The sequence below is a fragment of the Macaca mulatta genome, chromosome 18 (assembly GCF_049350105.2).
Source record: "Macaca mulatta isolate MMU2019108-1 chromosome 18, T2T-MMU8v2.0, whole genome shotgun sequence".
Lineage (NCBI taxonomy): Eukaryota > Metazoa > Chordata > Mammalia > Primates > Cercopithecidae > Macaca > Macaca mulatta.
Genome location: NC_133423.1, coordinates 46,375,754 through 46,388,528, shown reverse-complemented (window position 1 = coordinate 46,388,528; position 12,775 = coordinate 46,375,754). Strand labels below are relative to the sequence as shown.

The following is a 12,775-nucleotide window of genomic DNA, read 5'->3' as shown; positions in this document are numbered from 1 at the left end:
AGGTCAGACAGCTAATAAGGGGTAATATGGTTTCAAACCTAGGAAAGTTGGGCTTTGGAATCTGCCCTATGCATCTAGCAAGCCTTCAATAAACAGCAGTTATTATATAATCTCATTTAATCACCTGTATCTACCCTGTGAGCTAACTTTATTTTTATATGTCTACCCTGGATGCAAGAATCTGCCCTATGGGTGGCAAGAAAGGCAGCCTCCCTGTCCCTCCAGAGCAGCACATGAGCGGTTCCTTGCACTGGGGTGATTGTTCTGTCCAACCCCACGGAGTGCAGATGAATTTACTGCAATCTGTCTGGGTACAACCAACGAAAAGGGTATTTCCTAGTTCCCGTAATGGAGGTAAAATGTGGCACGGAGGGGTGCAGTGCTGGGTTCCATCCAGGGAAGAGAAGGGCGTGGGAGCTCACCAGGAAGTATAGTATCTCCCCCTTCCCCTTGCCACTAAACTGCCAGAAATTCGAGAGGCCCATGGTAGGACTTTGACACTTTTGGAAAGTCTTAAAAGTACCCCATTAGATATAAGGCATGTTTAGTCATGTACCATATAAAAGTGTTATAAATGTATGTGTATTAAATTTGATGAACTCAAAATAATAAATAACGTATGACATTGGACAAGACGTGGTTGTTCAAAAATAATTATTACATATAACAGTCTGTTATCTTTGCCCTTGTATTGGTGTGTGTTTGCCTCTTGTCTCTAAGAACCACAAATATCCCAGGGTTCTACATGTAATTTTTGTTTGTTTGTTTTTTGTTTTTGTTTTGAGACAGAGTTTCACTCCTGTTACCCAGGCTGGAGTGCAATGGCGAGATCTCAGCTCACTGCAACCTCCACCTCCTGGGTTCAAGTAATTCTCCTGCCTCAGCCTCCCAAGTAGCTGGGATTACAGGCATGCGCCAGCACGCCCAGCTAATTTTGTATTTTTAGTAGAGATGGGGTTTCCCCATGTTGGTCAGGCTGGTCTCAAACTCTCAACCTCAGGTGATCCACCTGCCTCGGCCTCCCAAAGTGCTGGGATTACAGGTGTGAGCTACCACGCCCAGCCTCTACATGTAATTTATGACAGCTCAGTCATATAATGTTTAAGACTCAAGGAGGATGTTTCAGTCATATTAGATTATGGCACAAATGCAGCCGACTGAGTCTCAGTTCCCACAAGCATCCTGCACCCACCTGAACAAGAGGAAAGCTGGACCCCTACGCCTGGAGGACTGTCCTTCTGCACATGAATTACCCTTGAACAGGACACAGTGGAGGAACAAACACACAGGCTCAATGACAGCAGCTTCCTTCCTGCAAGCGTGCCACAGGAACAGAGGCCCAAAGCCAAGCAGGCCACACACTCAGGGGCTGCATCTCCACGCCCAGGGCATGCCTATCTGACACACTGATCTAATGCCTGCAGATTCTTCCCCAAAATTGGAAAGCACAAGACTGACTTCCTTTTGCTATAAAACCCATGGTGGGAGAGAGAACATATACTAGAAATACAATATAAACAATAATTTTTATTCTCCATATATTTCCTACTCTTACGTATTTTTGTGAATCATTTTTAAAAGTGAGAACTTAGCTTTGGCGTCCTATTTGGACTAGTGTTTTTCAACTGTGGGTCACGACCCATTTGTGAGCCATAAATCAATTCAATGGATTATGACCAGCAATTTTTTTTTGAAAGACAGGATCTCACTCTGTCACCCAGGCTAGAGTGCAGTGATGCAATCAGAGCTCACTGCAACCTTGAACTCCTGGGCTAAGTGATCCCCCGACCTCAGCCTCCGGAATAGCTGGAAGACTAGCATTTTAAAATGAAATACAATTGGATAAATTGACAGGGTAGTCCTGTTTCATTGTTTTGTTTATGCATGTGTGTACTGGGTGGCTGTGTAAAATATATTTTTTTGAGGGTCACGTTCAAAAAAGTATGGAAGCCACTGATTTAGATAAACCCCACTGTATCAGGGGACCCTTGGATGGTCTTGCCAGGCAGTCAGTGCCTGGGGTCCTGAGCCAACAGATACTTCCTTTCTCTGCAGATGTATTCCAAGGCCATTTCATTCCCAGGAGGACATTTATAGAAGTCATAAATGGAGGAGCAACAGAAAAAAGCAGAGTCCTCTGCAATCTCTAGATCCTTCATGCTCATGAAACTCTGTCCTAGCACTGTTGAAGGAAGGAGGAAGCCCACCGCCAGTGTTTGTAAAAAGAAAGACACACTTTTTAACTGGGTGTCAACACTGTCAACCATCTTGGGTAGAAAAGAAGGGAACTGCTCCCTTAAAGGGGGAGGAGCAGCGGCCAGCTCCACAGCGCTGACAGTAGCCGAGCCTCTCTTGGTTCACCCCTCCTCAGGCCTCCAGGTCCTCCAGACCTTTGGGATGGCTCAAGGAGACAGGCCTCACCACCCAAGGGCTGGGCAACCAGTGTGAGTAAGTTTGATCGTTTACCAAATTTTCTCTTGAGTAGAAAGTGAGAGAGTTGACCAAAAACACTTTGATGTCTGTATCTCTGGGTTCTGAGCCTTTCACTTACTGCCTTACAAGTAGAACTTGTTCATTGATTTGAATCTTGGCAAGGATCCTGATCTTTGGCCCCAAATCCTCTTAACATATTCTTTCATCCAGAACCTCTGTAAAATGGAATATTCTAGATGAGTAAGTTTCCACAAAACTAAGTTTTGTGGGGTTTTTTTATCTTATCCATTTTTAAAAAGAAGAAGATAAGAAAATCCTCTAAACCATGGCAGTTCCCCATGGACCACCATGCCCTGCCACCCCCAGGAGCGTCGTGATCGGCTTCACCGCTTTCCCACATCTCCTCATCCTGCTGGTCTCTGAGCTGCGCTCTGCCTCCCTCTAACCACGTGGGCCATCTGATTCCCACCTCGAGCGTGCTGTTCTCCCAGATATTCAGGTACTTCTTCACCTGTCAAATCCACCTCACCCTCTGAGGGCCACCACAAGGACCTACTCCTCCGTGAAACCACCCCGTCCTCTATTTTATTTCCTCCTTTCTTTACCTCCCTCCCTCCCTCTCTCCTTCCTTTTTCCTTTCCTCTCCTTTCCTACTTTGCCAATCTTCAGCGGTCTCCTCCTCAGCAGTCTAAAAGCTACATCATGGGGTCTTTCAGTGTTATTTGTAACACAGTACTAAGTATGTTTTGTTTCTTATTATAATTCGTTCACAGTTTCATCATAAATCTTATGTGTCAAACTTGTTTCTAAGAACTTGAGGACAGAAGTATCATGTACTTCTCGGGTATCATCCCATAACCTAGAGCAGAGGGTCTTCAGAACCATTCAACGCAAATGAAAAATAGGAAATTGTTCCTTGTCGGTGTGGAGACATCTTGGCCCACCCTCTTCAGAGAGGACAGGGCATCGTACCTTTCTTTTAGAAACTCTTCAAACTCTTTGCAGTTCTTGCGGCCGTTGTTCAGATGCTGGATAATGCTGTCGTAGCCGATGGTGCTGAGGATGTCTGCGCTCTGGGGGAAAGACAACATAGCATCAGACCAGGAATGGAAGGCAGCCCCGAGGCTGGAGAGAAGATGGGGCAAAAGAGGTGAGAAGCTGGCCATAGAATGTTGCTGACTCACTTTGAGATGGTGCAGGGACCCCCTTAGGAGCCTGTCAGACTTCTCCACCCTCACCCTGGAGATGAAGGAACATGTTTCAGTTCCTTCAAGGAAAATTCCAGGTATCTAGCTAGCCCTGCAACCAGAAATTAGGGAAGTGAATGAATAATCCACCAAACAAGCCACCTAAGTAAGTCAGGATCACAAGATATTTGGTTCCCTATAGAAACAAAGATAACATCTTTACATACATCCTTGAGTTGTTTTTCAGAAACCAGGACTCTCACCCGATGACAAATGCTGATCACAGTCATGTTGACCTTCGACAGACTGGAACCAGGAAACGGATAAAGAAGTTCCAGAAATTCCTCAGCCCCTAACTTACTTTGGAAACCCCCTCACTCCTGCCTTTAAAAACCCTTGCTTATAAGCCATCATGCCCCTTTTCCTTGCTTGGTGCCCTGCAATAAATGCCTTTCTTCCTGTAACTGCAACCCTTTGTGTCAGTGTTCAGCTTTGCTGTGCCCAGTGAGCAGATTCAAGTTTAGTTCAGTAACGCTTTACCTCCAAGACACCTCCAAGCCGAGAAGAACAATGCAAGAAGTAAGAACACATGTTGTGTGAAACAGTTTTTTAACTGATGAGGCTGAAGGGCCACAAAACAGGAAGTGACAGACGAATCACAGGCACATGGATGAGGGAGCTGGCTAGGCTGAGGTCCCTCTGTGGATCCTCTACTCAAGCCCAAAGTCAGGCAAGGAGAGGGAGAAGGAGCTGGGCACCCAGGCCAGCCTTCTGTCATGTGCTTCCTTATCCTGCCGGATGGAAACTGACCTACTGACCATGTAACCTGGTGCTATACAATTTTTCTCTGTCCTTAAACTTGCCACTGAACTTCACCCTGATAGCTCTTCCTACCACCAGTTAGCACTATTGAGGGTCAAGGGTATCTCTGCAAAAGACAAGCAGCTCTAAGCCAGGAGCCAGGAACCAGGACTCAGGAGTGGGAGAATAGGGCTGTCTGTCCACTGGGAAGCATGAAGCATGCTCTCCGTGGTCATTGGCCCCAATTAGGGGAGAAGGACTATATATGTGTGTATAAATATATATATATGTATTTTTTTTGTTTTGTTTTGTTTTTGTTTTTGTTTTAAATACAGAGTCTCACTCTGTTGCCCAGGCTGGAGTGCAGTGGCACGATCTTGGCTCACTGCAACCCTCGCTTCCTGGGCTCAAGTAATCCTCCTGCCTCAGCCTCCTGAATAGCGGGGACTACAGGATGTGCCACCATATCCAGCTATTTTTTGTAGTTTTAGTAAAGTCAAGGGTCTCGCCATGTTGCCCAGACCGGTCTCAAACTCTTGACCTCAAGCAATCTGCCCGTCTTGGCCTCCCAAAGTGCTAAGCATGAGCCACCATGCCTGGCCAAATTTTTAAATTAGCAACTTATTTATATTTTATTCTACTGTGCTCTCCAAGGTTGGAGGGACCAGGCTAAGTCCCCCAACCAGCAGCCTCAGATGCAGCACATTTTAAAAATCAAGCCAAGTCCCCAAACCAACAAATCAGTACATTAAATAACACTCCAAAGTGTTCCCTAAGGAGGCTGGTTCCCTAGTTTCCACCCCCAAATGCACCATAGACCCTAAGAGGTTGGTTAGCTGGCCTCTGAATGTGCCCTGGGGAGTTTTGAACTCATCCACCCCATCCCAGCCAAGGCAAACCAACCCTTCCCAGCCCTAGTTTGCAGAAGGAAGTGTGGTTCCGTATGGGATAAGGGTATATATATATATATATATATATATATAGATACACACACACACTTTAAGTTCTAGGGTACATGTGCACAACTTGCAGGTTTGTTACATATGTATACATGTGCCATGTTGGTGTACTGCACCATTAACTCATCATTTACATTAGGTATATCTCCTAATGCTATCCCTCCCCGCTCACCCCACCCCATGACAGGCCCTGGTGTGTGATGTTCCCCACCCTGTGTCCAAGTGTTCTCATTGTTCAATTCCCACCTATAAGTGAGAACATGTGGTGTTTGGTTTTCTTTCCTTGCGATAGTTTGCTCAGAATGATGGTTTCCAGCTTCATCCATGTTCCTACAAAGGTCATGAACTCATCCTTTTTTATGGCTGCATAGTATTCCATGGTGTATATGTGCCACATTTTCTTAATCCAATTTATCATTGATAAACATTTGGGTTGGTTCCAAGTCTTTACTATTGTGAATAGTGCTGCAATAAACATACGTGTGCATGTGTCTTTATAGCAGCATGATTTATAATCCTTTGGGTATATACCCACAGACACTTCTCAAAAGAAGACATTTATGCAGCCAACAGACACATGAAAAAATGCTCATCATCACTGGCCATCAGAGAAATGCAAATCAAAACCACAATGAGATACCACCTCACACCAGTTAGAATGGCAATCATTAAAAAGTCAGGAAACAATAGGTGCTGGAGAGGGTGTGGAGAAATAGGAACACTTTTACACTGTTGGTGGGACTGTAAACTAGTTCAACCATTGTGGAAGACTGTGTGGCGATTCCTCAAGGACGTAGAACTAAGGATAAGGGGTTTCTAAAGATACCTCCCTACCCAGCCCTGGACACTAGAGAAGCAGAATTTCTCACTTCCATTTGCTGCCACTTATGATGGCCTCGTTGAGCAGACAGCAGTCCCAGAAAGACCCAGTGGGACCCAGGCCTGGGGCTGATTTCAATTTGGCACCCTAACAAGCCATTGCCTTGCACTTTTTAAATGGATGCATAAAATCATCAAAACTTTTATAGATTATGAATCTAAGTTAGAAATGTTTGATTCTATGCTTTGTAACTGCTGTTTGAGCACAAATTTAGACCTTAGAAAGCCCAAAAAACAGCTTCCACCAAAGCCTCATTTGTCCACTGGCCTGCTCCACACATGCCCCTCTGTCTTAGCCAGGAAGGCATCTAACTGCCCCCGAAATACAGCACTCAGCAGCAGCTCTAAGATGATGCTAACATTATCGTCTCCTGAATTCAGATATAGCCCCTCAATTCCCAGGTTTTCCCGAAGACTTCTCTGAGTAGCCCCATTACTCCCTTCTCTAAGTTCTCAGAGTCCCCAGCATCTGAATTTGTTGTTTGCTATCATGCCTGTGAATACCTTTCTGTCCCAACTCTACTGCAAGTGCTTGCAGCTTCTTTCAAGTTTTGAACTACCCCTGCACCCCCTCCCAAAAAATCTATCTTAATATTATTCACATCAAAGGCCTACAGTAAAATTCTGGAGAATGAAAAGGCCTATTGTGCTTGCTGCCAGATGCATTAGAAGAGAACAATGAAAACAGATTCCTGAGTGATGAATGAATGGGTACCAAATGGTCAGTGTCAAAACTGGTTTGTAGACAGGAGTCTTTGCTCTTCCCAGAGAAAGACACTGAGCTTCCTCTTTTCTTTTCTTTTCTTTTCTTTTCTTTTCATTTTGAGACCGGGTCTCACTCTGTCACCCAGGCGGGAGTGCACTGGCATGAACATGACTCACTGCAGCCTCGATCTCCCAGGCTCAAGCAATCCTTCCACCTTAGCCTCCCAAGTAGCTGGGACTACAGGCACACTACCATATTTGGCTAATTTTTTTTTTTTTTTTTTTTTTTAGTAGAGGTGAGGTCTCACTATGTTACCCAGGCTGATCTTGAACTTCTGAGCTCAAGTGATCCTCCTGCCTCGGCCTCCCAAAGTGCTGGAATTACAGGCATGAGCCACCAAACCTGGCTCCTTTTTCTTAATTAAGGATGTGGAAACTCTTTGAGTGGGATTGCGCAGGTGGAACTAGGCCAGAGTTTCCTGGAAACACAAACCAAAACCACAGACCTCCCAGCTGCCAGCCTTTAAAAAAAACCAGAATTGCTGCTTCAGAGGAGTGGCTGGACTACAGAGGCAGCCAAGAAAGGAAATCCCCAGGAGAAAAGAAAGAGTGCTGAAGGCCAAGTTAAAGTGGTGGAGGACTTGGTCTGGAAACTCCTGCCTATGTTACTCAGAGAACACAGGTGGTAAGTTGATTGACAAAAATAAGCATAGAAGGGCCAAGAAAAAGGGCAAGACATCCTCTAGCGTATACTATTTGGTATCATGAGTTAACATCTTTTTAAAAAATCATTTAACTCCTTAAAGGGCATCTGGATTATGCCGAAACTATCATCCACAGTAGTTTCCATATTAATACTGTTTGAGAAATGTCTGTTAATTACATATCAACTAATATGAAGTACTAAAAAGTTTACAAAGCCAGCATAAGATAGAGTTCCTGCAATCAGTCCCTACCATTCATTTAGAGAGTTAGTAAAAGACATGTACATAAAATAAACATGTGTGCACAAGGAAAATTAGAGACTAGTATATAAGACGATACAAAGAAAATATAGAATGGATGCAGTAGACAAGAAAGGACAGGATAGGGTCATCAGAGAAGAGAATAAATAAAATTTAAATTGAGCCTTTTAAAACTGCTAGCACTGGCCAGGCACAGTGGCTTATGCCTATAATCTCAGTACTTTAGGAGGCCAAGGCAGGCGGATCACTTGAGGCCAGGAATTCAAGACCAGCCAGGTCAATATGGTGAAACCCCATCTCTGCTAAAATACAAAAATTAGCTGGGCGTGGTGGCGCATGCCTGTAGTCCCAGCTACTCAGGAGGCTGAGGCAGGAAAATCTCTTGAACCCGGGAGGCAAAGGTTGCGGTGAGCCGAGATTGTGCCACTGCACTCCAGCCTGGGCGACAGACAGAGACTCCATCTCCAAAAAAAAAAAGAAAAGAAAAGAAACAGATATCTGAAAAGCCCGATATGTTTAAGGAAATCGAATACGTAATTTGACACTTTCCCACAAAGAAAACATTACACCCAGATGAATTCACTGTTGAATTCTATCAAACATTTAAGGAAAAAAGTAACACTAATTACATTCAAACTCTTTCAGCAAATAGAAAAATACTTCTCAACTTGTTTTATGAGACTTGCAAAACCCCGTTACCAAAAAAAAGACAAGCGCATTATTTTTTAAAATAATAGAGAATATTACAGAAAAATATCTCTCATAAACAGAGATGTAAAAACCTTTGCCAAAAAGTATAACACATTATGATCAAGTGGTAGCTCAATAACACAAGTTAAACTTTTTTTTTTTTTTTTGAGACAGAGTCTCCGTCTGTCGCCCAGGCTGGAATGCAGTGGCACGATCTCGCTCACTACAACTTCTCCCTCCTGGGTTCAAGCCATTCTCCATCCTCAGCTTCCCAAGTAGCTGGGGTTACAGGCACGTGCCACCACACCCAGCTAATTTTTGTATTTTTTTTTAGTAGAGACAAGGTTTCACCACGTTGGCCAGGCTGGTCTCAAACTCCTGACCTCAAGTGATCCACCTACCTCGGCCTCCCAAAGTTCTGGGATTACAGGCATGAGCCACCATGCCTGGCGTAGTTTAACTTTTGAACGTCAATTAATATAACTCACTATATTAACAGAAAAATATAAGAAAAGTCATATAATCATTTTACAAGATGCAGAAAAAGGATTTGAAAAACTTCAATACCACCTCACAATAGAAAATCAACAAATCATTAAGAGAATGGAATGTCCTCAATCTGACAAATAGTATCTACAAAAAGCCTATAGCTAACAGCCTACTTAAGGTGAAAGACGGAATACTTTCTTCCTAAGATTAGGAAGGATGTCTGCTCTCACTACTTCTATTCAACACACTGAATGTCCTAGCCAGTGCTAGGCAAGTAAAAGAAATAAAGAACATACATATTGGAAAGGAAAAAGTAAAACTTCCTTATTTGTAGACAACATGACTATGGACAGAAAATTCTAAGAAGTTTACAAAACAGTTACTAAACCTAGTAAGTTTAACAAGGTTGCAGGACACAAGGTCAATACACAAAAATCTCTTGTGTTTCTATATACCAGTGGCAAAAAAGGAAAGAAAAAAATGTAAACATTTATTTATAATGGCATAATAAAGATAAAGTATACAGGGATAACACAAGAAGTTTTACAAGATTTCTTCACTGAAAATTACAAAAGGTACAGCTAAAAGAAATGGAAGAAGACCTAAATAAAGGTAGATGTATACCATGTTTGTGGATTGAAGGAGTGAATATTGTTAAAATACCAATTTCCCCAAATTGATCTATAGATCCAACACAATCCCAACAAAATCCCGAAAGTCTTCTCTGTAGAAATTTGCAAGTCAAGACTAAAATTTATAAAGAATTACCAAGGACCTAGAATAGGCAAAAGAAGAAAACAATTTTTAAGAAGAACAAAGTTGGAGGACTGATACCACCTGACTTTGAAACTTTTTTTGACCCGGGTGTGGTGGTGCACACCCCCACCTGTAGTCCCAGCTCCTCAGGAGGCTGAAGGAGGAGACTCGCTTGAGCCCAGGAGGTTGAGTCTGCAGTGAGCTTTGCACCACTGCACTCCAACGTGGACGACAGAGCAAGAGCCTGCCTCAACAACAACCGAAAACCAACTTTTTTTGAAGCTATGGTAATCGAAACAGTATGTACCTTTCAGAGGACAGACAAAGAGACCAATGGAACAGAATAGAATGCAGAAACAGTTTTTTTTTAAAAAAAGTTTAACCTGTGTATTTCCTTTATATATGGTCAACTGACTTTCAACGAAGTTGCCAAAGCTATTCAATGGGAAAATGGTAGTCTTTTCAACAAAGGCTCTGGAATACGCAGGCTCTGGAATAGCAGGCTCTGGAATAACTGCATAAACTTGCTGGGGGGAAAAGCCTCTACTCATTCCATGCTGCAGGGCCTCTGATAACTTATTTCTATGCTCCTTTTCACCTCTTCTATCCTCCCATGGCCTCTGGGCAGAAGGGTAAGGAGTAGAGGGGAAGCAAACAGCACCTGCAGTCTCCAAAGCCACCGTCAGGGTTACAGGTCTTGCTGCTGAGCATCCGCACATCTAGTTCTGTGCTGCTTCCCCAGCCCGCTCCTCTTACGATGTCTGCTATACAACCTCTATAGACATGGGCTCCAGGGATTAGCAGGCTAGAATCACTCAGGCAGCTTATTAAACATGCAGACGCCTCAGTCCCACCCCAGCCCTGCCAATTCTGAACCTGGGGCGGGGCACGACAGTCTCTACCTTTCTATACACCTTCCAAGTGACTTGGAATGCAGTTTGACAACTGTGGCCATTCAAAATATAAAAGACTAAAAGAACCATCATGGTTCCTGCCGAGAGGAGCTTATAAGAAGAAAGCAGGATGCAAGCCTGTGAAAATAAAGAAGACTACAGAATGGGGAGGTGACAGAATGACTGTCAGAAATACAAAGAAGAGGCCAGAGAAGACCCTCTGTGGTTTGCATTTCATTGTTTAAAAAACCTCCAATCTTTTTTTTTTTTTTTTTTTTTGAGATGGAGTCTTGCTCTGTCACCCAGGCTGGAGTGCAGTGGCCGGATCTCAGCTCACTGCAAGCTCCGCCTCCCGGGTTTACGCCATTCTCCTGCCTCAGCCTCCGGAGTAGCTGGGACTACAGGCGCCCGCCACCGCGCCCGGCTAGTTTTTTGTATTTTTAGTAGAGACGGGGTTTCACCGTGTTAGCCAGGATGGTCTCGATCTCCTGACCTCGTGATCCGCCCGCCTCGGCCTCCCAAAGTGCTGGGATTACAGGCTTGAGCCACCGCGCCCGGCCTAAAACCTCCAATCTTGAGTAAAACATGCAAGTTGGCAATGATGGCTTTTGGAAGCCCAGAGAGCCCCACTAGAACAGGGAGGAGGCCAGTTACTTTGCATCTCATACAAAGGCTGTAGTTTATTTGGTGCCTGGGCATAGGGTGCATAAGTGCGCTGCACTTTGCATTAAAGAACCACATGTTCCACAAGCACAGTGAGGCAGGAGCTCTTTCTATGTTTTACAGGTGGAGGAAACAAAGCACTAGGAAGCTTTCCTTATTCGCTTTCCTTATCACTGCTTCCAGCCACTATGAAAAATTTTAATTCTTAACTAACAATATTATCTAAATCTCTCAGTTATTTATTAAGAGCTATAAAACAGTAGACTTGGGATAAAGACCACAAAGTTCATTTTACCTCCCTATGCTGTCAACCTTGATCTTTCTTTCCTGTTTACTTACCACTCTATGAGGTAAAACCAAATGGATCAAATTCTGCATATATGGATTATCATTAATTAATATTAATAATTATGTCTAGGGCCAGGCACCGTGGCTCATGCCTATAATCTCAGCACTTTGGGAGGCCAAGGTGGGCAGATCATGAGGTCAGGAGTTCGAGACCAGCCTGGCCAACATAGTGAAACCTTGTCTTTACTATAAATACAAAAATTAGCCAGGCATGGTGGCGCGCACCTGTAGTCCCACATACTCAGGAGGCTGAGGCAGGAGAATCGCTTAAACTCGGGAGGTGGAGGTTGTGGTGAGCCAAGATCATGCCACTGCACTCCAGCCTGGATGACAGAGTGAGACTCTGCCTTAAAATAAAAAACAAAAATATGTCTAATATACATTGAGTACTTGCTGTGTGCCAAATAGCATATCAAGTATTTTGCATGGAATATCTTGTTGAATCCTTACCACAATGCTATGACATAGGTATCATTATTAAATATCTTCCTATAAAGCATAGCCCATTGAGGGTCAAAATCTATATTTTGAAACAGACTATAGTCTGAATTTTTAAACCACTCAACTACATAGCTTCCCTTATTTGAGGAACAAGGACCGTATCTAACTCTTTGTCCATTAGTCCATTTCCTTGCAATTCTAGATGCAACACACCCAGGCTTTCACGCTACACTTCGGTTTGCGTGGCAATTCTACCATTCACACACTATGTGACTTTGAGCTAAAGACTCAATCTCTCTCACTGCTAATTTACTAGACTGTAAAATGGGGAATATTGGAAGGATTAAAGGAGGTCACATGCTTTGAGTTTGTCAACTGCTTCAAGAATTAAAAGAATGAAGAAGATAAATCTGGATTTTTCAAGACCAGGCACATTAGCAAAAAAGGATGTGTTTGGACGCTGTGAATTTTTTCATTGAAAGCAAACAATGGTGAAATAAACATAGTCTGTTAGATATTAAAAAATGTGTGTATTGTCATCTGGGAAGGAGTTGGAGACATGTCAG

The 12,775-nt window shown here is 43.5% G+C and overlaps 1 protein-coding gene across 1 annotated transcript in view; it reads right to left on the bottom strand.

Moving 5' to 3' along the window:
* Positions 1 to 12,775, bottom strand: part of PSTPIP2 (proline-serine-threonine phosphatase interacting protein 2) — a 97,167-nt gene that overhangs the window by 52,757 nt on the left and 31,635 nt on the right. Inside the window, exon 2 of the mRNA XM_015121863.3 lies at positions 3,406 to 3,506. Coding sequence (XP_014977349.2) covers positions 3,406 to 3,506 — 101 coding nt within the window. The remainder of the gene's footprint in view (positions 1 to 3,405; positions 3,507 to 12,775) is intronic.